At 43.2% G+C, this 24,777-nt stretch overlaps 2 protein-coding genes across 22 annotated transcripts in view; one reads left to right on the forward strand and one right to left on the reverse strand.

Annotated features, from left to right (window-relative positions):
* Window positions 1-8,783, reverse strand: part of SEL1L2 (SEL1L2 adaptor subunit of ERAD E3 ligase) — a 76,139-nt gene extending 67,356 nt beyond the window's left edge. For 14 of the 18 annotated variants that reach the window (XM_050952111.1, XM_050952108.1, XM_050952100.1 and 11 more), the window contains exons 1-2: window positions 7,495-7,771; window positions 1,075-1,212 (exon numbers count right to left, since the gene is read on the reverse strand). In XM_050952111.1, coding sequence (XP_050808068.1) covers window positions 1,075-1,212; window positions 7,495-7,546 — 190 coding nt within the window. In that variant the 5' untranslated portion in view covers window positions 7,547-7,771. Of the gene's footprint in view, window positions 1-1,074; window positions 1,213-7,494; window positions 7,772-8,701 lie in introns of those variants that run through there. The other 4 variants (XM_050952114.1, XM_050952113.1, XM_050952106.1 and 1 more) reach the window with 4 other exon arrangements.
* A 78-nt stretch (window positions 8,784-8,861) lies between these two features.
* The window catches only part of MACROD2 (mono-ADP ribosylhydrolase 2), a 1,364,702-nt gene continuing 1,348,786 nt past the window's right edge, over window positions 8,862-24,777 (forward strand). For 2 of the 4 annotated variants that reach the window (XM_050952173.1, XM_050952171.1), the window contains exons 1-2: window positions 8,863-9,075; window positions 22,497-22,613. In XM_050952173.1, coding sequence (XP_050808130.1) covers window positions 9,030-9,075; window positions 22,497-22,613 — 163 coding nt within the window. In that variant the 5' untranslated portion in view covers window positions 8,863-9,029. Of the gene's footprint in view, window positions 9,076-22,496; window positions 22,614-24,777 lie in introns of all 4 variants that reach the window. The other 2 variants (XM_050952172.1, XM_050952170.1) reach the window with 2 other exon arrangements.

The following is a 24,777-nucleotide window of genomic DNA, read 5'->3' on the forward strand; positions in this document are numbered from 1 at the left end:
TATATAGGGGAAGACTTGAATTCCCCTCCTTCTGAGATAGGCCACTACCAGTCATGCATTTGGTAAAGATGCATGGGGTGGATGTCAGGCCAAAGGAGAGTACTGTGTACTGATAGTGTTGACTGGCAACAAGGAATTTCAGAAATTTCCTGTAGCCTGGGAAAACCACCTCATTGAAATAGGCATCATGAAGACTGAGAGCAACAGATGAGTTGTGATTTGATGGGGGAAGAATAGTTGCCAGGGTAATCATGTGGAATTTCATGTACTTGATGTATTAGACTCATAGACTCTAAGGTCAGAAGGGACCATTATGATCATCTAGTCTGACCTCCTACACAATGCAGGCCACAAAATCTCACCCACCCACTCCTGTAACAAACCCCTAACCTATGTCTGAGTTACTGAAGTCCTCAAATCGTGGTTTAAAGACCTCAAGGTGCAGAGAATCCTCCAGCAAGTGATCCATGCCCCAAGCTGCAGAGGAAGGCGAAAAACCTCCAGGGCTTCTGCCAATCTTCCCTGGAGGAAAATTCCTTCCCAACTCCAAATATGGCGATCAGTTAAACCCTGAGCATGTGGACAAGACTCAGCAGCCAGCACCCATGAAAGAATTCTCTGTAATAACTCAGATCCCACCCCATCTAACATCCCATCACAGACCATTAGGCATATTTACCTGCTAATAATCAAAGATCAATTAATTGCTAAAGTTAGGCTGTCTCATCATACCATCCCCTCCATAGCTTATCAAGTTTAGTCTTGAAGCCATATATGCCTTTTGCCCCCACTATTCCCCTTGGAAAGCTGTTCCAGAACTTCACTCCTTTAATGGTTTGAACCTTCATCTAATTTCAAGTATAAACTTCCTAGTGTCCAGTTTATATCCATTTGTTCTTGTGTCCACATTGGTACTAAGCTTAAATAATTCCTCTTCCTCCCTGATATTTATTCCTCTGATATATTTATAAAGAGCAATCATAACTCCTCTCTGCCTTCTTTTGGTTAGGCTAAACAAGCCAAGCTCTTTGAGTCTCCTTTCATAAGACTGTGGAAATCAAGGATAGGTCTCACCTCTCCCTTGGACTTGGGGATCAGGAGGTACTGAGAGTAGATCACTTTCCCCAGTGAAAAGGAGGAACCTCCTCTGTAGCTCCCAGAGCACACAAAGTCTGGACCTGCTGAAGAAGCAGTAGTCTGTGAGAGGGATCCCTGAAAAGAGATGGGAAGGCAGGATGGAAAGAAATATATGGCATAACATGATTCCACAATGTTTAGAACCCATCTGTCTGTAGTTCTTTCCCAAGCACTGTAGAGGTGCCTGTCCCTGAATTGAGACTGGGTTGAAACATTCACAATTGGTGTGTTGCTCTTGATATGAAAGTCCAATATGCTGCCACTCCAAAGATGGAGGATAGGCTGCTTGGGTAAAACTAGACCCAGAAGATCTTCTCTGTGATTTCTCCTTTTCTGGAGAAGCATTGCTGCCTAGCATGGTCAGATGACTGGCAAAAGATGACTGGTTAAAGCAAAACTGCTGGTGGTGTTGCTGACCCACATCTCTTTGTGGCCTGGATGTAAACCCCCAAAGATGGTAAAGTATCTCAGGAATCCTTAAAAATGTAAAGTTGTCATAGATCCACAGGTCTGGTACTCTCACACAGCTCTGGAGTAGTCTCTGGAAGGACAGCATTAGAGAGTTAACCCCCTTACGGTCATATTCTTTCACTGGAGTAAGCCCCTAGGCTTCACCGTCTCCTAGGTAGAAACTTTGGAGCCTTCAGCACCTGTTTCACACTGTGAGTTTCCCTCACATTGGCCACCTGAGGGAGACTTGCACACCTAAAGGGAGCAATGCATCCTCAACCTCTTCAGACTGGAGTGACTCTCTGACAGTATTGTAAAAACAGAAGGGTTTAATAGATGTCTGGAACATAGTGCAGAAAGCTCTTAGTTAGCATCAAGAATAGAAAGCTATAGCATAGTCCACCTGGGTCAGTCCTGAGCCCAGACCCCCTCTTTGTCTCCAGTACAGAAGAGAATCTTGCTTCCAGCAACCCATACTACATCACACCCAAAGGGCCCCTCTTCCATCCTTTGTTCTGATTCCCAGGCAAAACAGGTCACCTGGTCAGCCACCTTAGCTCTTTTTTTCTCCTCCTTTTTTGCCCTACTCATATAAAGCAAAGTTAGCAAGAGTCAGGCTATGAGAAAAAATCAGGCCCCATTACAAAGCAGATGCCTGTAGGTTCACTATCTGATATGTGAATTAAGTATATACATAAACACATTCCAGAACACCCCCAATACAAGGTTATGGTGTAAACATACTCCCCAAAGATGATACCGGGACACACTGACCCCTCCTAAAGATAAAGATGATGGATACAGATGTTTTGATTGAACCAGCACGCATAAGGTAAAGGATGGTAATTAACCACGTCAGAGGGTCAATATGTAACTTCTGCCTTATTCAGTGCACAGAATAGATGGTTTAAGAGTGGCAGCCGTGTTAGTCTGTATCAGCAAAAAGAACAGGAGTACTTGTGGCACCTTAAAGACAAACAAATTTAGATGGTGTTCACTTAATAATGAGCTTTTCAATATTTTGTTTTATTTTCATAATTCAAAGTGTTACCCATGCCTTACTTCCTACATGCTATTCAAACCCTGCTCTGAAAACAGAATTATTAATTTCCTTATGGGCTTTTGCATGACACTCATCACTATAGCATCTGAGTGCTTCACAAGTTTTAATGAATTTATTTTCACAATACCCCAGTGAGGTGAGGGGGTGGTACTACCTCCATTTTACAGATGGGGAGCTGTGGCACAGAGATTAAGATAAAAAGCTTCCACGAATTTTGAGTGCCCAATATAATACATCTAGGACCTGATTTTTCAGTGTACTTGGTATTATATAGCACTTACATGTTCAACGCACAGCTCCACAGACTTCAGTTGCAGCTGTGAATGCTCAGCATTGCAAATCAGGTCCCAGGTCTCAAGTTGGGCATCCAGAAAATGAGGAACACATAATTAGTGACCATTTATCAGCTGGAAACTCTTTCCCCTGTGGGAAAGTGTACTCAGTGATAGAAAAAGAGTGCTTGGCTGCCAAATTGGCAATCTAGAGCGTGTGGTACTACCTCCTAGGAAACAAGTTCACACTAGTTACAGATTGTGCTCCCTTATATTGGCTGAATGTGATGAAAGAAACAAACCAGACATGAGATGGTACTTGTTGCTACAACCATATACCTTTCAGATATAGCACTGAGCAGGAAATTTGCATCACAACACCAATTTTTCTGTCCAAGGAGGTAGCCTATGCTAGTCAAGGCACGGCTTCAGTCTTGCAAGGAAGATATGTAATGGGGTCTACCAAGCCCCATACTGAACATAGAGGGGGGAGGAGAGTCCATCCTGTTTACAAGCAAGCAGCTTGGAGTTTCCAATCGTGGAGGCTGCAACCAATAAAAGAAATAGGGCCTGCTGTAAAGGCAAGAGTGCAGAGAAGGAAGGTGAGGCCGATAGGCCTGGGTAGCAAGGTGCTGAAAACCCTGCACCAGGCTGCCTCCAAACATCTAGGCAACTGGAAGAGATGACAAGCCTAGGAAGCAAGCGGCTGACAGGCTGAAAGGAAGGTGAGGCTTCAGACACAGACCTCACTGAGAACAAACTAAGGGGTGCCAGCCACCAGTCAGATGGAGCTGAGGCCCTTTGAGAGGCCACCCCAAAAGGCTGTGACAGTCAGCAACCATGGAGAACAATAATATATATCTAGATTTCGATAGGTGCTAGCTGATTACATTTTTATTTATAAATGCAGATTTTAAATGAAACCATCAACTTGAATCTAGTTAGATAAAAATGAGTTAAAAGTACTTTCAGGTACTACACTTGAGTCCCATAGCCAATGTTTTTCTATTTTCAAACTATTTTTCTCTTCCCTGCTGCTGGGTGGAAAAATTCATACAAACAAAATAAAATTTTCTTCATATCAACAAATGGAAATTTTGTGCAAAGTATTGTCAAATGCACAAAATAAGGAAACTGAAAATGTTAGTTTAAAATGCCCCTATGTAGGGAAAAAAAAAGATGAGCAAAATAGTCTTTAGGAAAATTACTAAAATTGTGCAATTAGATCCCACAGACATTAAAGTAATTTTTCTTCGGGGGAAAAAAACTGGAGAAGCTGAAAAACACATGATGTACTGACTGCATGCAGATGCAATAGCAAACAGGATTTTAAAAGTTGCAAATTTGGATATGGTGTGCTTAATGTAATTTGAGCATTAAAATTTATGTTGGCATAGAGAAATCTTGTTTTGTTTTGTTACTGTATGGTTGACAAGGTAACCTGTGAATACTCCCTCCCAACATCTTGTATCAAACCAGTATTTTTAAAGAAAAAAATATCAGTGAGTCTGATCAGATCAAGGATACTTCAGACATGTAGCACTATAAGTCCTACGTGGAGCATTTGTGAAAAGCGATGATGTGCTTGTCCACCATAAGCTAGAACTTACAAAAAAAATTTTAAAAACTACAAATATTCAGTATTTGGGTATTCCTGAATTGATTGACATTGAGGCTCTATCAGTTAAAGATTCAACTTTTAGCTTTGATTGCAAATGACCTGTTTTAAACATAGTGCAAACATATTGTATATCAACACTCCCCCAAATAAACAACCTCTTACACTGACTAGAACTATTACAGTGTCTGATCCAAAGCCCTATGAAGGTCAGACTTCCATGGACTTCAGCTCTGGAGCAGGCCCACAGTCATTTTTGCAACTTTTTATAACAAAGACTCGATAATGAGAGAGGTCTGGAGATTAAAAGGTAATCAGTATGAGGGGGTTTTTTTGGAGGGGGGAGTGGAAAGGGTGGAATCCATTTTTCATTATACCTCTAAAATAAGTCATAATTAGCACACTAAGTTATTAACTTGATCATGTGATTTTTTTCTCTGCATTTTAAGACCTCAGTATTATTTTCTGTTACACTTGTTTAATTGAAGATAAACTATATTTTTACTAGAATAATGCAGTCATTTGTTACTGTCACAGCATAATAAAAACCAGAATTTGCTACATGTATCCAAAGAAATATGATTTAGATTTTGCAACCTGATACATCTTTGCTCCCTGAATATCAATATCTTGTGAAGCTTTGTTTTTCAACATGTACGAGTTTTAGTTTTTAAAGACACATTTTGCACACTTTTTCACACATGCAAATTATTCATTTTATACATCTTACAGAAGATGTCCAATTTTTTCCTGCACTTAAGTATCTCATAATGCTCATTTTTGAAGAACTTATAGGAGGACTTGATACCATTAAAATATTTTCTTTGTGATTCATTATTTTATTTCTGCATTTTTGCAGCTTAAAAGTAAATGGGAAAATAAAGATTGTCACAACATTCAACAATTTTTGAATGAATTATTTAAAAAGAGGAAAAGTCCAAATTTGCTAAATTGTCCATGACCTTTTAGCTTGTTGGTCAAGATTGACAGAATGTTTTACTATAGAGAAGCCTAATCATGGGGGATTGGTCCTGCTTTGAGCAGGGGGTTGGACTAGATGACCTCCTGAGGTCCCTTCCAACCCTGATATTCTATGAGTCACCTAAACACTTATGCAAATGAGTAATTTTGCTCAAATGTGTAAAGTTACTTATAAGCATAAGTGGTTATGGGATTGGACCTAAGTATATGTATTTGACTAAAAATGAGAATGCATATCTAAGTGACAGTGTCAAATAGTTCTTGCCCTAAAATTTAGGTTTCATTTATAAATTTTATTTTGTTAATTAAGGCCCTGAGCCTGCAACTGAGTCTGCATGTGTGGTCCCCTGCTCCCGCTCTAGCCCTCTTGACTTCTATGGAGCTCTATACAGGCATCCACCTTTACCCATTTCATTGTGGGATCAAAATTATTGGCCTTGATCATCCAGTGTGATCCACGAAGGTGGAACCTTATGTCCAAGCACAGTACAAATGAAGTCAGTTGGGCTCTGAATGGATGCAGAGTTTTACCTATGCAGCTTTGATTGAGGAGTTATTTTTGCCTTACTGCTATAAAAGTAATTGAAACAAAATTTGGTGTGTTTACATTTAAATATTTCCTTGCAGTGTTTGCAACCTAAGCAGGCAGCACTGTTAATTACAGGAATTAGAAAGTGAAACTGATCTGAAAGTAACTACAAACTGTATGTTTCACTTAATCTACTGCACCCAAGCTAGGAAATGGAAAGAGTAAACAGAATTTATTATGGCTAAAATACATTTTTCAAAATTATTTCAGAGTTAGAGGTTAAAATCAGTATTTTAAAATAAATGTATCTATTACAATAACAACACAACAGATTGACTAATTTTTTTTAAAAACTAGTACAATATTATATAGTCTATTTGCTGGTTGTTGTTTTGTTTTTTTCATTTCTCTGAGCTTTGAAAGTCAGGTAGAAAGTTTCACTTTTCTTTACACACTTTCGACTGATATTTTGTCTCATGAACTAATACAATGCTGCAATGTTGGGTTGCAAATGGTGCAGGGGAATGTCTATGTGTGTGTACATATAGTTAAGTTTATAGTCCAGTGTGCATTATAAATTAAATAAAATTCTGTTTTAGATCACGATAAAAATCTATTTTAAAATCCAAAAGTTGGGTCCCTGGTGCCCAGACACTAATAGCAAGGATTTTATTTTAAAAAATGAAATAACTACGCTTGTCCCAAACTCCAAAATCTCAACTGAGTGATCACAACATTTAAATTTGACATTGCTCAAGCTAATTTGTGACCTGCAAAATGCAGTGCAAAGAGGGTAATAGTTATACGTTGTTTTTTCCCCAATGTCATATTGATTTCTGAAGTCAAATGTCATAAAGAGACACAGATATAACAGAGGATTAGGTTGGGTTGTGTGTAACATGGTAATACAGGATTATACTGTTCCTTCATCATCATCTATATTTACAACTGTCATTCTATTGTTTTGCAGTGGCTGCAAAGGGTTTGGTGGGACAAATTCTGAAGGTGGCATAAATCTTGGATGGTTAAGCACCACATTATTATTAAAGTAATGACAGTGAAATGATCTTAAACTAATCTCACAAATTTTAATTACCGGTAATGATGACACAGGGTAGGAAACTACAGTTCAAGTGCACAAGAACCTGAAAGTTAACCAAGCACAAAGTGTATTTTCAAAAACAGAGCTCGAAATTTTCAAAAGTGAGTGTAGATGCCCAACAGGTGGAGAGGACAGACTTGATTTTTCACAAAGGCTGAACAGTAGGTGCCCTAGGAAACCACCCCCCCCCTTGAGTGATGCCTTAAGTTGGGCACGCAGATGTGAGGCACCGAAAATCATGAATCATTTTGTTAGTGTCTACTTGTTTTCCTACATCACGTTGCTTGCTCACCCCGGCTTTAAGGAGGGGGAAGCTGCTGTAGTGCAATGTCAGATACCTACTGTGCACTGAGGCCAGGAGGGCCAGCAGCAGCGCCACACTCAGAGCCTTCATCGCAGAGCAGCTCCTGCTGCTGTCACTCTCCCCCAGGGACCCCACATGGGGCAGGGGCCGCAACCAACACCTGCCTCCGCCCCCAGCTTCAGGGCACGGACGGGCTCCCCCCAAGGCCCCTCTTCCACACACCCAGGGCAGGGACAGGCCCCACCTCTAGGCACTACCGGCCGCGGCCACCTCAAAGGTCCGAGCGCCGGCCAAGCTCACCCACTCACGCCCGCCCCCGGCGCAGGCTCGGCCCTGATGCGGTTACTTAGCAACCGGTTCCCAACTGGCGGCCAATCCCCGCCTCCCGTCCCGCCTGACCTTCAACCCGGAAGTGAAATGTCAGTTCACAGGGTCTAACCGAAAGGGCTGAGGGCAGGCAGGCTCCGGCGCGCGGCGCTGGTGCCAGTGCCAGGGAGCTGCCCGCAGGACGCCCCTTGCCCGGTGAGGGGAGGAGCCGGGCAGCAGCATGTGGGGTGTTTGGGTGGAAGCCGCAGTCAGTAACCCCGGTGTGTTTGGGGTGGGACCCCCTCCTCCCAGCACCGCTTCCCATGGGGCTCGGGGCGTGTGTGTCAATTGCTGTGGCCTCTTCCCGCCCTCCGAGCTGCACGCGGGCCCTAGGCACGTGCGCGCGACGCAGGATCCCCCCGACTCACAGCCACACCGGGGGGCGCAGCAAGAGGCCAGTGAAGGCTATTACACGGGATCGCCTCCCGCCTGTGAACAACGTGTCGCACCTAAGCACAGACGACAGCGGGCTGGGGTGGAGGGAGAAAGGGCTGAGAGATGCCGCCCAATTGGGGAGGGGGAAAAGAGAGATGAGTCACAAAACAGCAGTGCAAAAAAGCCTCTCCCTCGGGGCTGGGGAGGATGACTACTCTGGGGACACCCCCACATTGCAGTCAAGCGCCCCCGGACTATGGGCAGCAAGGGAGTCCCCCCTATAAAGAAGGGCGCTTGGGTAAAGGGAGGGCATCTCCCTTGGCCTTCCCTGGAAAGAAGAGGCGCCTCCCTACTGCTCCCCCAGGGAGGGAGCCACCCAAGTGTTTCCCTCCACCCATGCACAGAGAGGGGACCCACCCTGATCCCCTTCGGATGGACGGGGACGCCTCAGAGCCGCCCTGCTCCCCCACGAGGAGGGAATCACCCCGCGGCGAGGGAGCCCACCGTGGCCTGAGCCGACTCGTGTGCCCGGCGCTGCCCCTGGCCTGTCCCTTTAAGGCCCCTCCCCTCGGCCGCGGCGCTGGAGGCCGGGTGCTGTGAGCGGCTCGGCGGGGAAGGGGCTGATGAGCGGCGGCTGCCGGAGCCAACAGGCTGCGGGGAGGGAGGCGGGCGCTGCGGGGGTGTCGGGTTAGAGCGAGGCGTGACCCAGTTGACAGGCGCTGCGAGCCGCAGGGCAGGGGGACGCAGGGGACGGCCGCCGGGTCAGCGATTCCCCCGATCTCCGGTGAGCCTGGGGAACGTGCAGCTCAAAGCCGCCGCCAGCCACAGCACCATGTACCCCGGCAACAAGCGGAAAAAGCTCTGGAAGGAGGAGAAAGGTACCAGCCCCCCGCAGCCCTGTCTCAGCCGGGCAGGGCACCCTATCTCCCCTCCGGGTGGGGAGCCCCTTTCCCTGCCCGGGGGGCTACTCCCTTCCCTCAGCCCTACCTCCCCTTTCCTAGTGCCCCCCCCCCGTCCTCCTGAGGGGCAGCGTAACCCTCCCCCCACCCCAGTGGGGCGGCTGGTAGGTCCCCTGGTCCCTCTGTCCTTGCTGGAGGGCAGAGTCTCCTCCCTCTCCTCCCTCCCAGTCCCCCTGCTGCTATCTCGGGGGGACAGCGTCTCAAGCCGCCTTGTACTAGGGGAATGGTTCTCCACCCCTACCCCCGTGGTTCTGAGGTGTGAGCTCCCCAGTTGCTCTTATGCCTTGAATTTCTCTGTCATCTCCCACCATATGTGGGCAGTGGTGCTGGAACTAAGGGTTCTGGGGGTGCTTCCCCACCCCCTGCTTGAAGTAGTATCATGGTTTCCATCAGCAGCACCCCCACCAAGTGTTGTTCCAGCGCCCCTGTTTATGGGTCTTTTCTGTGTGCTGCACCTTTCGCTGGGGTATGTGTCTTTACTTCCAGTGTTTCCCTTCTCCAGCCATCCCTGTGTGTGTCAGTCTGGCCATGAGCCTCCTTTCTTTTCTTTCTCAAACAATCACTCTTTCCTTGTGTGTGACTTCTCCTTTTCCTTGCATCCTCTCTGTCCCTCTCTCTTCCTTTGCATGACTGTGGATTCTCCCTCTTCCTAGACCAGGGGTAGGTAACCTATGGCACGGGTGCCGAAGGCAGCATGCAAGCTGATTTTCAGTGGCACTCACACGGCCTGGGTCCTGGGTGGCCAGGGGGCTCTGCGTTTTAACTTAATTTTAAATGAAGCTTCTTAAACATTCTGAAACCTTATTTACTTTATATACAACAATACTTTAGTTATATAGTATAGACTTATAGAAAAAGACCTTCTCAAAAGGTTAAAATGTATTATTGGCACACGAAACCTTAAATTAGAGTGAATAAATAAAGACTTAGCACACCACTTCAGAAAGGTTGCCCACCCCTGTCCTAGACCCTTATTCAAGCCTCATCTTTCTGCCAAGAGGCTATTCCAATCAGCATAAACACATTTGTATCGTGTGTGTTCAAAACAATTTTGTTTTATTGGTTTTTTACATAGGAATGACATGTTGTGAGATAACTGTGTGCTACTTGGGGTTGGGGAAGGGGACATGAATTAGAGTGTTTTATCCCTATCCTTACCCCTTTTCTAGATCTAGTTAGGAAAACACATCTGCAGTGCTACTTATCACAAAACAGATATGAAATAGAGAGAGAGAAGTCTGAAACAAGTTCAAGTGTCTAAAAAGCACAATACATATTTTTTTAAAAGTAACTGGGGCAAGTCGGAGAGAAGAGAGGGCTGCATAGAAATGGAAAACTGAACACTTCAGTGTGTCTAACTGAAGGAAACATTTTGAAACCTCTAACTGAAGGAAACATTTTGAAACCAAGTAACTTTGAATCTTACAAACTTATTTTTATCAAATGCTAGTTTTGACTGAGAGGCCATTTAAAATGGAAGAAGAGAAAAAGGTGTTACATTTGAAAAAATACAAATGAAATATTTCTTTTATAAACTACTCTGTAGAAAAAGTAAACATTCCATACAATGTATGTAAACAGGTAGAACTAAAACTGGTTCTACTGCTATAAAGTTAGTCATATGAAAGGTTAGCATGTTTCAAATCGGTGAGAAATAAAGTTATATAAGCTACTAAATTAAGTGGTTAATCTAAACATAATTCCACTTTAACTTACATGGCTTTTTATTGTTTAACTATTGAACACAGATAGTAGCTTAAATAAAATGTATTCGTCTTCTTGGCATGAACCTTGCAATGGCAGCTAAGTGAAATCTTCATGGTAGAAAACGGCTGAGCCCCCTCCTGTGAGAAATGTTTTCCTTTTAGTAAGGGAACTGACTTTTAGAACTGTAACCTGCCTTGAAAACTGTCAGAAGTCTTTTCCTTCTTCTTAATTGGATAAAAAAGCAGCTTGTCCTCAAACACAGAATTACCATCAAACTGATCTTGCAATTTTGGTCTTATTGTACTGACTGTTTTGAAGGCAATCCAAACATACACACAATAATAGAAATAGTACAAAATCCTGTTACCAATATCAACTAATATAAAATTAGTTCAGTTGTTTAGCCCTGGAAACTCGTGTTGACCTTCTATTTAGTGTTCACATAAAATGGAAACTACACTCTTACGCAGCAAACACGTATGACAGACAATGTAAAATAATATTCTTTTTCATATTTTATTGCTATTTCTTCTACTGTAGGATTCCTATAATTTATTATCAGTAAGGTAGTACGTGGAAGCCAGGGCCTTGTTGTGCTAGATGCTGCATGACCATAACAGACAGCCGCTACCTGAGAGAGAAGACTGTCTAAACATAACTCCATCGGGGGAAAAAAAGAGCAAAACAAATACATAATCAGTCTGCCTGAGGCTAGCCCAACTTTTTATGTTTCACTTAAAAGTACAAGAAGTTATTTATGTGGCATGGGCTCTGCAGGCAAAAACTACTTACAGGAGCTGAAATTTTTATCTTGCATGCCTGATGCTATTGTTCCTACTTGCAGTGGATAAAATGACAGTCAAATTGTGATGGGCACTCTTAATTTTGAGCCCCCTTCTGTTGCTGAATATTTATTCAGTATCTTTAATATATGATCAAGCAATACTAACTTTCTGCAGAAATTTTAAAGGGTTGCACTTGGTTTACTTAGGGGCATGTGGGGAGGGGAGAGGAGAGTTTTATAAAACTTAAAACTATGAATGCTTTCTCCCATCCAGCAGAGAGAAGAAATAGGGACTTCACATTTGCAGGCAATTACCGTACCAAAGTTGATAGTAGATCTCTAAGCATGAGCAGCATTCTAATAGGAATCTCAGCACCTTTCCACCTCTGGCATTTGTCAGGGGAGCTTCTCATCAAGGGTTTATATCCTGGATTTGGTGGTGAGGGATGCTCCTACTTTATCATTTCTATTGAGACTGTCCATTAATGTCTAGTAAATGTCCTTAAGACTTGATTAATCTGTCTTGCTTTCTTTTTGTAGCTGTGTTGCTCCTGGGATATGAGAGACTGGGTGGGTGAGTTGATATATTTATTGGACTGATTTCTGTTGCTCAAAGAGACAAGCTTTTCAGCTTACGTACCTGAAGAAGAGCTCTGTGGAACTCGAAAGCTTGTTTCCTTCACTAACAGAAATTCTTTCAATAAAAGATGTTACCTCATCCACCTTGTCTCTCATTTGATTACTAGATGCCAATACTGCAATGTCTTGTATTGTAGATGCCTAACTTCTGGATATATTTCCTCCCCCGATTGTCTTCCTACCAGGTGAATGCCTGCAGTGTCTGTCTGTGGCTGTTGAGCATTCACAAGCTGCTGCAGCAGTGTGAAGTTGACGTCTTTTTCTTTGTTTCACTCTTAACATGAAATTGTAAGATCCAGGTAAACACAAAAGCCAGCTCTCTGCAATCTAAGGAAAATAGCACTTTATTGAGTCAAATTTGAAAGGTGATATTTACAGCTGTAGATATTAGACTTTTTTCTGAGAGCTTAATTTTAACAGAAACTGATAGTTTAGGACTACACTGCTCCAGACAAGTAAGTTTCAACCCTGCTAGTAATAAAGACATAGAAGAATTTTTTGTTCCTTGAAAGCAACAACATGACTTGTACCCTTTTCACTAAAATACAGTAGAACTCTGTTTGCCCTGCAGCTCTGAAGTTTTGAGTGTCTATAGTACCAATTGATCTCTGCAGTTTGAGGTTCATCTTTCTGTAGTACCTGTAGCACATGTGAAATGTTTGTCTAATCCTCGAGCACAGAATACAACAATTGAATTACATTGAAATTTTATTTAATAATCTAATGACACTGATTCTTTTTAATTTTCTTTCTAAAGGTCCAATTAAGGTACATAACCTGGAGGATTGGAAAAATACATAATGTTTAAGTTGGTTTTTAAAAAAAAATTGCAATGTAAAAGTTTAAAAAGGAGACTCCCTCTCATTCTAGTGAGAAGTCAAACTTTGATTATTGGACTTCAGTTTTAGAAATTTCTAAGTATAATTTACATCTCCTGAAAGATGCTGGTGTTTATCTGAGCAGCAGCCTCTTCATCCTGCTGAATCACTATGCCTCAACCATGATCTGAAAATACAATTTTTAGACAAAGAGTAACTCCTTCCCCATGTCTGTCTAGTCCTGGGCTTGACTAAGAGCAGCAGATATGATATTGGACTAAGATCTCAAGAAGGAAAAACATTTGGCTACTTCAGATAATGTTAAACATACTTGTATACGAAAATGAACTAAATGCTTTTAGATAAACTTAATTTGTATTACGTAGTTCACTTGTTACTATATCCAAATTATGCTTATATGGAAAATGACTGCCAGAGGCTAGACTTGAATACGAGAGTACTGGTGTGCTCTGCAGTATTGCGCCACTTTCTTTTTGTGGAAGGGAGAATTTATATAATGCTGTAAGAAGAAAAGGGGTTAAAACAATCTTAACATTTTATATAGATGAAATGGCTCCCTGCACAAAACTGGGATTTATTATGCTAATAGAATACACAGATTGAAATTTATTCATCTGCCTTTCTTCTCACACACATGACTTTGGCATGATAGCAGCTGCAGCCCTTCCATTTGGATGGAGTATACCCACTGAGGTTTGTAAAAACTCTGGAACCTGGGATGGTTCTTTTGGCCTGCTCCCCTGTATTGTCATGTGTGCCCTTTGGAATCCTCAGTTAATATGTCTTGAATACCAGTATAGGAACCTAAGATGGATGTGGGCCTGATTTTAATAGAGATCAACAGAACACTGGATCCTGAAAGGACCAAGGTCTAATCTGTGTTTCTAATGCATCTTGTGATGATAAGCAGGGAGCTCAAGGGATAATATGTTAATACAACACTAAATGGATAACAAGATTTTAACAGTGAAGTGTAGTCTGGGGTTTCTTCCGCTCACCCAGTTCCCAGAAACCGAATAGGTACTGCTGACTTATTCCTGTTGTAACAATCACTGCTAAAAAACAATTCTCAGTCTCTTGTTAAACCCAGAAAAAGAAAGGAAAACGAAGCATTTGAAACTAAAAGTAATGCTTTCATTTTAATAATAGTCTTCTTCCTTTAGCTGTATAAAGCCTTTTTTTAAATAAGGGAAAACTCCTGTTTTGATGATCTCTTTAGATTGTATGAATTGTGTTGATTTTTGAGGTAGTCTTGAGCTGTTATAAATCCAATCCTGTTTCTTTTAAGACAAAACAAATTCCCATAAGAAAAATAGCAAAAATCAGAAATGTGGCTTTTTCGTCTCTGATGCTCTCTTGCTTGTGACCTAGCTGTTAGAGAAGTACAGGGAAAGCACGTGGGGTTTATCAGTCACTGCAAGACTTAGAAAACATCTACCAACAGCAGGCTGTTTTAAGGCATTACTTTTTAGCTTCCCTTTCTGGTCACAGCTTTACTACAGCAGGGTTGCAAATAGTGGAATTGTCTTGTCTAAGCCAGGCTCTCTTTTTTTTGTCTTTTGTTGAATAAAATAGGAAAGATGATAAATGAGGTGGGGATGGAAAATGACAAGTTAAGGAGGGGACGATGTCAGGAACTCAACATCGCAGGTGGTGGTCAGGATTTATCTGATGCTGGTGGAGGTGGTGATTACTGATGAAGCCCAGCTCGGGGAAAAGCTGGGTAAGGTGTAAAGCCAGGAAGTTTGCCACTGAAAAAGGCTGCAGGGGCAGAGTCTGCAGTCACTCTCTTGGCACAGACATGGGGGTGGGAATAAACCCAAGGAGGAGCAAAAGCCGTGGGATCCTGTCCTCTAGATAAACCCCTTTATCAGGGAGTTGCAGGGAAGAAAGTTTGTGGAAGATAAAGTAGGCAGAAGCTCAGGGAAAGAGCAGCAAGGTTTGAAACTGTGTAGTCCTTGGCTGCTGAGTATAGGGTCCCTGGGATGGAATCTGGAGTAACGGATGGGCCCAGGTACATCTACCAGTCACTGGGAAGTGGTGCAGGACTGTTGAATGTGCTATACAGACAGCTGGTTATGCGAGTTTGATACCCTGAAAGGGGGGACAATATAGTGATCTAGCTGCAAGGCTGAGTCATAGAGGAAGCACCTGGAGAGCGAGAGGGGCAGTGGGTTGAGAGAGACAGAAGGGGGTGCTAATCCAGGTGTGAGCTGATTTCCATATCACCCACAAAGGAGCATCCCCAGCAGTGAGTGTACCCATCATAACTAGCCTATCTCTGGCTCTTGTTTGCTTTTTACAAACTATTTTATGTAATGGGCTGTTACTTTGGACAGTTGTAGGATACAGACCTCTGCACCTAAAACTTCTGTCAGAAGCTAATGGAAGATATGTGCAACCAAAGAAGAGAGGTCAAACTTCTAATTCAGTGTATTAATATACCACTCAAAGGACATCACCTTAAGACTTATCTACACAGGCATTTTAGTTTTTGCTGAGTCGATGCATACTAGTTGGTGCACAATATGTAATCTGCGGTAATAGTATGCAAATAGACTAACTGTGCCCTGTTTCAATGCACATTATGTAAGTGTGACAGGGGATTTGTGTGCGCTCTTTGGCATTTTAAGTGGTTATCCCATGGTCCTTTGCTTCATTGCTGAATTGTGTGCACTCTGGCACTTTTTTTGTGGTGCATTGTAGAATACGTAGTACAAGCCAGTAGAATTCTGGGAGTTTGGGATCAGACTCCAAAAATCCCTTGGTTCTTTGCCCTCTGTCCTGTGATTACTCTTTCTGGCTTGGCTAGCACCATTTGTTGAATTCTGTCGGCCATCATGGATGCAATAATGCTTGGTGCCACAGAGCTGGCAATTGTGAATACACCAAAGCTGCTTGCACTTTGGTTCAGTTCTCAGTATTGGGTGGCTTTGGTTTTCTACCACTGAGCACTGATGTGGCTATACCATTGGGGGTGGGGGAGGGGAGGAAGCGAGAGCAAAGATACTAAGCAACTGGTACTACATGAGCTGTTCCAGGAACGCAGTACAGAGTTGTTTCTGGGATAGGGGAAACCAGCATCAGTTGGTGGGAAAGCATCAATTGGTGGTAGTGTTTTGCAGACCTGGGATGACCAGCAATGGTAACAAAATTTCAGGATGGTGAAGGCAACCATTTTTTTTGAAATCTGTGCTGAACTTGGAGCTGTGGAGCCATGTGGAATCCCATGCTTGTTAAGAAAATGAGTTGTCATTGCCATCTGGCAGCTTACCACCTCTGACTGTTACTGGTCTGTATCTAACCAATTTGGCTTGGGAAGATTGGCTGTTGGGGGGCCTCTCTCATGCAGCTGTGTGCTATGCAGGAGGTAGTACTGTGCTGGGTTACAAAACTTGGTAATGCTTAGGAGATTTATTGTTGGCTTTGCACATATGGAATTCCAGAATGGGTCCCATCATTTAATTCCTGTACCAGATGTTGGAGTTGATTAAATAGAGAGGACAATTTCTCCCTGATAGTCCACGTCTTGGTTGTCCACCAGAGCAGGTTCACAAACACAAATTCAAGGTGGTCTGGAAAGGTCCATGATGCTAGGATTTTTTTTAGAATCACTCCTGTTCACCTTAATGAATAATAGTGATCCTGGGGGCAGACTCTCCATGGTCATAAATAGTGTGGAAATTGCTAAGGTCATCCTGGAAGACAGAGCTTATTTTTGTTTCCCAAGCTAATGAAGCCATTTACATGGCACTTGGACAGAAAAAAGGAACTGTTCAACTGTTGCCTTAGTAGTTGCAGAATGATAATGAACTGTGTATTTGGCAATTGGAAAGTGGGATGGCACTATTTTATGAGTAGGTTAAATACTTCAAAATGACACTGACATACAATTACAGCTCCATGTTTGTTACTCTCACTAATATTGTGCAAGGGAGAAAGTTTTATGGGTTGGAGGCTGAGATGCAGATATTTGCTCAGCATCATGAATGGCCAGCAAGGCATTCACTGCGAAGGATAAACCACCAGGGCAATATTGTCAGGGATGCCTTTTTGTTTTTACTTTGAGTCTGGGGCCCAAAAACGTGCAGCTGTGTCATCACTGAGAAGGGAGGGGTCAGATTGTATTTTGAGCATTGGAGTTGATTTTTTTTTATGGGAAGAGATGTTAGGGTGCTCTGTATGCTGTGTGTGCTTTTGAGTTTAAACAAACACCTTCACCCCTCCCTCAACCTGATTCTGCTGTTAAGTTGACTTTTTGTGCCATGAATTGTAGAAGCTTTGACTTTTTAAATAGTTTCATTGTCTGCTTATGCCAATAAATAACCAAAAATAAAACTTAAACATTACAGACTGCTTGTCATGATTAAACATGGAGGAGAACAAAGGTGAGACAAGATGATGATGATTGACAGATGGCTCAGGCAGTGGTGCTAGAAGGAGGGCTTTGGAATGTTTGACCACTGGGAGGCTCTCTCGGACAGAGGACTGTTCTCATGGGAAATAGACTTCTGGGATGGAGGTTGGCACAACTGATTAAAAGAGCTTTAAATTAGGAATTAATAGGTTGGTCTTGACTAGCATTTCTGAAACTGGGGGTCCTAACCCAAAAGAGGGGTCACAAGTCTCTTGTACAGGGATTGGGAGATCACAAAAAATATTGCTGATGCGAGGAGGAAGGGAAGGGGAGTATAGCAGCCACCCAGCTCTGAAGGCAGCGCCGCTGCCAGCAACAGTGCAGAAATAAGGGTAACGATACAGAGTGTGCTCCTATAAGTATGTACAGTAATTTGCTATCACTTTTTTTTGTCAGGGAGTCGCCTTGGTAGAGGCCATACTTATCTAGTTTTATGAGATGGTTGTGAGAGACAGTATCAAAAGCTTTACTGAAGTCGAGATATATCCCACTTACTGCTTCCTCTATCGTGAGCTAATTCCATTTAAACTAAATGGAAAGATAAATAAAAATGTCTGCAACGAGGGTTCTTGAATTCAAGAGGAAACATTCTTTTTAGAGGAGTTACGGAAGTTTACTGGACCAAAACTCCTAAATCTGAATGTTTAGGAGGGTTGTAATTATTTTCTACAACTTTGACTTAAAATATCTGGAGCCTGCATCCCAAGCAAGGAGGGAAACACGTGTAGACAAGGGTTGAAGAACAAATTGGATGAACATACATCTCTTCATCTGTATGAGAAGGCAGAAAGCCTAGAAGGGATGGATCAGCAAGGAAGCTCTCTTGGCAGTCAAGTAGTATAGAGAGAGGAGTGAAAACTGCCAAAAGCCAAGCAGCAGCACCATGCAAAGGAAATTAAAATCAGTAGGAAAAAGGTTCCTTGGCCATATAAATACAAAAACAAGGAAAGAAGTGGGACTGTTAAGCACCAGGGACTGGGTGGAGATTTAAAGATGAGCTAGGTATAGCCCGAAATCTAAACAAATACTTTATTCTTATTTAGAAACTGAGGCAATGAGGAGTTTGGGGGCAGTGTCAGGGTGGTCATTGGGATCAAGGATATGGAAGTAGAAATTACTACATCCTAGGTCATCTTAATGGGACCTGCAACAGGGAGGCCCATTGGTGGTTCACTATTCTGTATCAGCAACTCTTTCAGGCCTGACATACTCATTACACCTAACAGTGTTGTCATGATACGTGACACCTTTAAGATATGTAATAGATCATTGGAAAAACTACCTCACTGATTTATATTCGTGTGATATATGTACAGGGTATGCACAAAGAGCTTCTAAGTATGTTCTAGAATTGTTTTTGAAATGTTGTGCAAGCAATGCATAAGCACAGTCTGCTTTATCTGGCAGAGAGACAATGAAAGTACGCTTACATAAAAGGTAAAACAAAGCTATCAAACTAGTGAGTGGGGAAGATAGCCTGCTCACTAAAGACAGGGTCTGAACCTCAAATGATAAGTAATTGAATCAACCGATTGAATACAATATTGGTGTATTATAAATATAATCGAGTAAGGCCTTTTTATGAAAGTCTGTGACAAACTGGTGATTGATATAATTGTGAAATGTATACATTAAAACTGTAGGAGGAATTATGGGAACTTGCTGACATTATGCTTTAAAGTTTGTGACCAAACATGGGGTAGGGGGGGAAACAAGTTCTCTCCCAGACAGGAGGGAAGGCAGCTATCTATCTGTCTGTATCCAATGTAACTTAAGCAGTGTGCAATCAAAACAATGGGGAGCTCAGTTTACATATAAATCAGCAGAGGGATAGAAAGCCCACAACTGGAAGGGAAGAACAGCAGGAAGCCTTCCTGGCTCTTGAAATGGACAGTGAACTCTGAAGTGGTATTAAGGGTCAAGAAGGACATTTGAATTGTTGAGGGGGATTCAAGGGACCGAAGCTCTTGAAATCACAGAATGTTGGGCCCTTCAACCAAAGAGGTTGAAGTCTCTGGAAGCTAAGTGTTGGTAAGAAATCTGCTTAGGCAAAGATTGTAACTTGCTGAAAAGAAGTTTGTCTCAGAAGCATATTTTTACTTTTGTTGGCTAGTAACCCTTTCTATCTTTTTATTTCTTATACTTGGTATCACTTACACCTATGACTTTTTTTTGTATAATCTTGTTTGTTGTTGGGTGGTTTTACTATAAACCAGTTCAGTGCTGTGATTGAAATGAGTATGTCAAATCTTAAATTAGTGAGCTGCAGTGTGTTGCCTCTTTTTAAAGGAGCAATGAACTTGACTCCCTGCAGTGTTCAGACCTCTAACTGAACACTACAGAAGTTATCTCTGAGGAACTCAGGAGTTGGGGGTTACTAATTTTGTTACCTGCAAGGCAAGGTTTAGGCTGGCAGAGTCCCGAAGGGTATGCTGGCAAAGTAAACAATCTGATAAGTCAAGGAGTTGTCACACAGCGTGGCAGTAGCAAAACTGTCACTTGCTGAGACTGAGAGGTGACACAGTAACTCTCAGCTCTGGGAACCTCAGCACATTGTCAGCTGGTCTTAGAGAAATTCCGGATTGGGAGGGTCTCCCAGCAAAAAGTAACTGGGCAGTGGCAGTTTGGGTGTGATGAGCACACTTGTAGCTGGCTGTTGGCGTTAAATGCTGTTCTGTTGTGGCTCACAGCCTTAAGGCACCCATAGTTGGAGGACAGGCAGTGGTTACAGGACTAGTCAAACCCCACAGTGTCACAGGACCAGACCGGAGGGCCCAGATAATCTTATCCAAAAATATTAAAAGATGATATTGTAAGCCCAGTAGCAAAAATACTTAGTGAATATGTAAATGCAGGGATAGTATCCGATGGCTGGAGAACTTCAAATATACTACCTACGGTTATGAAAATGAGGAAGGGGTGAGAGGGGAAGTGATCCTGGAAACTACAGGCTGCTTAGTTTGACCTGAATTGTGCAAGATTTTAGGACATATTGAAAGAGAGAGTAATTAAAGATAGAAACCATGATTGGGATAAAATACTACATGGTTTTACAAAAGGCAGATTATGCAAGACCAGCCTGATCTTTCTTTGGGAAGATAACCAATTTTTTTCTAGACTAAAGAAATGCCGTAGCTCTAATCTGCTTTAGTGACTTCAGCAAAGCAGTTGATAACAGTTCCATATGGGAAATTGGTTAAATGGGAGAAGATGGAGATTAATCTGAGAATTGGAAGGCGGGCAAGGAACTGGTTAAAGGGGAGACTATAGTGGGTCATACTTAAAGGTAAACTGTCAGGCTGGATGGAAGTTTAGTGGAGTTCTTCAAGGGTTGGTCTTTGGGGCTGATCTTTAGCATTTTCATTACTGACATTGGCACAACAAGCGGGAGTATGCTAATTAAATTTGTGGATGACACAAAGTGGTAGGTATTGCCATTACAGAAGAGAACCAGGAGATCATATAATATTTGGACAGCCTTGAGAACTGGACTAGTGGAAGTGGGGATGAAATTTAATAGCGTAAGGTCATGCACTTAGGGACTAAATGAGTGTTTTTCGCTATAAGCTGCGGACGAATCAGTTTGAAGCAACAGTAGAGGAGAATGACTAGTACACCAAGGTCTATCTCAAAATGCTGCCATTGTCATGCAGCTGAAAAAGGCTAATATAATCCTAGGATGCCTGAGGTGAGGTATTTTCCAGTAGAGATAGGGAAGTGTTATACCATTATACAAGGCACTGGTAAGACCTTATTTGAAATACTTTATACAGTTCTGGTCTCCCAGTTTGAATTCAGTTTTTTTTAACCATGGAACAGGTACAGAGAAGGGCTACTAAGATGATGAGACAAATGGAAATCTGTTTTACAAGAGGAGAATCAAGGAGCTTATGTTTAGCTTAACCGAACAAAGGCTGAGGGGAGATATGATTGGCCTGTATAAATACATCAAAGGGATAAATACCAGGGAGGGGAAGAGTTAGTTAAGTTAAGCACCGATATTGGGACAAGAACAAATGAATATAAATTGACCATCCAGTTTAGTCTTGTAGTAGTCAAAAGGTTTCTAACTATCAGAGGAGTGAAGTTCTGGAATAGCCTTCCAAGGAGAGCTGTGGGGGTAAAAAACCTAACTGGATTCAAGACTGAGTTTAATAAGTTCCTGGAGGGGATGGTATGATGAAACTGCCTACAATGGCATGTAGTCCATCTGCGACTGCTAGCAGCAAATATCTCCGAAGGCTTATGATGAGATATTGGATGGGGAGGGCTCTGAGTTACTAGTGAGTTATTTTGCGCGTATCTGGCAAGCTGGTTTCATCCACATTCTTAGAATCTAACTGATCACCACATATGAACACACAGAATTTGAAACTTTTCTTTCTTAAACCAAACGATCCAAAATACACTAATACACTAGATAACTTGCTTTGACGAGCTACTTTCAAAGTATGTTGACTGGCTCTTTGGTAAGTCTTCCCAAGTCTGTTAGGTAAAGAGAGAGCAGTTTTGATGTTGTTCATAGACTATAACAAAATATTAAGAGCCTAAAGAACGTAAGTAATTGGAAAAAATTAAAACTGGATATAAAATCGTCAGTTTTATATAGTGACATCCGCTGCTGTTCTTCTGTTTTGTAACTGGAAGTTGATTGTGAGCTAGGAGAAGGCGGCTCTATCATGGTAAAGAGGATGACTGGAGACCTGGGGGGACAGCAGAGGAAGCAGCTGTTTGTGGGGGCTGAGTTGGGGTTTCCAAAGTTGCCTGAATGTAGTTGGGTCTGGTTTTGATATGAGTAATACAATGTGTTTAATTACACCATACCTGGTTCTGTGAGGTCAATCCCTCCCAAATAGCAAAAACTACCTTGCTTCCTGGTACCAAAACTTGCCACCATTTGGCTGAGGCCAACAATACTCAGTTTTTAAGAAAACTCCATTTTTTTTTTAAACAGAGCGTCTGTTGAAGATGACCTTGGAGGACAGACGCAAAGAATACTTGAGGGAGCATGTTCCATTAAGAGACATTCCAACATGGATGGAAGAAATGAAAAGCAAGAACCAAAGTGACGGTATGTAAAGAGTATGTTGAGGGGCAGGGACCTGTAAATAATCTCTTTCTCTATTTATCTCTTTACATATAGGTAACTGTCTGCAGTCTAAGTTAACTGCATTCTACTTCAAAAATTAATTCTGTATCCATAATGGCTTCTTAATTGTTGGGATTAAAAAATGACATTTTCATGTATTTAGTGTGTTCAGCCTAATAGGAGTTACATAATGTAGATAATTTTGGTCTTGGTTCTCTTAGTCAGTTGCAAATGCGTGCAATCTACAGTATCTGGTATGGATCTAATTTTTCAGTAATTCTGTCTAGAGCATACGGATACCAGTGGTTTAATGCCCTTAAAAGACTTGGACTTTACAGCATTTCCTAAAGCATACAATTCAGGATTTGTCACAATGTATGTGGGTGTGGAACTGAAGACACTTTTTAAAATCACTCTGCTGGCAGCCCCCCCATCAGCTTCATTTAGAGAAATCTACTTTGAGAGCCTCCATGTATTGCATTGATGGCAGTATTTCTCAAGTAACCAGATTCCAAATCATTTTGTGCTGGTTTCAATCAGTACCTTGAATTTCACCTGAGAATCTATTGATTATCCGTACAAATTGTGGAGTGCTGGTGTTATGCTCTGGGCTGGGGGTGTGTGTTCTGGGGTTAGGGCAGGGATGAGGGGTTTGGTGTATAGGAAGGGGCTCCAGCTTTGGGGGGACTCAGGGGTGGGTTTACCTTAGGCGGCTCCCAGTCAGCAGCACAGTGGGGCCAAGGCAGGATCCCTGACTGTCCTGACTCTGTGTTGCACCCTGTGGCAGGAGGCTCTGTGCACTGCTCTTACCCATGAGCACTGCCTCCCACTCCCCAGTTCCTCGCCCATGGGAGTGCAGAGCTGATTCTCAGGGAGGGGGCAGCTTGCGGAGCCTTGTGCGCCCGCTCACCTAGGAGCCAGAACTGTTGGCCGTTTCCACGGCATAGTTTAGTGCCAGGACAAGTAGGGAGCCTGCCTTGGACCTGCAGCACCACTGACTGGACTTTTAACAGCTCAGTCGGTGGTGCTGACCAGAGCCATCAGGGTCCCTTTTCAACTGGGCGTTCTAGTCCAAAACCGGACTATAGACTGTTTCAGTTGGGAGTCACCCCTCTCTGGGACGACTGGGAGCCAGGCCACCTCACTCCTTGGGTCCGGTGCATTGGGCATTGGCCTGGTGGGCAGGAAACAATTAAGGGCTCAGGCCCTCAGGCAGGGGCTGAGCAAGCAGTTCAGGAACGAGCCCAGGCCCTGGGTCAGGGCGGGGCAGCAAACAAACAATCTAACGCGCAGGCTCTCAGGCAGGGGCTGAGCAAATAGTTCAAGAGCAAAACCCAGGCTCCTGGTCCTGAGCATCTGGGGTGAGGGGGGAGACTGCCACCTGTGAATGGAGTGGCAAGGAGGACACAGGCCCACCCACTTCACTGTGTCCCAGCCCGGGGCCCTAACAGCAGCAAGCGGCCTGCTGCTGTGTCAGTGGGGATCCTGGCTGCAACACACTGACATCGGCTCTGGGTGTGCCACAGCCAGACTAGGGTCGGCTGCCCCTGGGCTACTTCCAACCTCCCCCTCTACCCCTGTACCTGCTTCTGGTCAGCATCTTCCATGGCATCAAGCACCATGGGCTCCTCAGGGTACTCAGCGAGCGGTAGGCTTGGCAGCTTCTCTGGGCGGCTTCTCACAAGTAGGTTTCTCTGGCATCTGATCAGCATCTGGCCTCAACTGGTATGGCTAGTCCTCAGGTCAGTCACAGGCTGCAGGATTCTCCCTAGCGGGAGCTACAACACCAACATCTGGCCTCTCTGGTGACCAGGCTGCTACTGAGCCCTGGGTTGGGCTTTTATACTTCCTGTCCTGTGCTTTGACCTCTGGGGGGCGGGCACATGCTCCAGTCGCTCCGCCCACTTTGGCTGCCTCACTACACGGATGCTTGGCAACCCTATGCTCTCCTGCAACCGTAGATATGGGGCTTAGAGTTCTGTCCTCAACCAATGTGAGATGGCTAAAGTGATGACCTGGATGAATACGATGATTAAGGTATTAAGATATGAAGGTTAAAACTTCTCTCACAAACTCTGTCTCTGTTTAAATGTGAATCTGAAGCAGCCACTTGGAAGGGTTTCAGGAACTAGGAGTCTCTTCTGGG

The sequence above is a fragment of the Gopherus flavomarginatus genome, chromosome 4 (assembly GCF_025201925.1).
Source record: "Gopherus flavomarginatus isolate rGopFla2 chromosome 4, rGopFla2.mat.asm, whole genome shotgun sequence".
Taxonomy (NCBI): domain Eukaryota; kingdom Metazoa; phylum Chordata; order Testudines; family Testudinidae; genus Gopherus; species Gopherus flavomarginatus.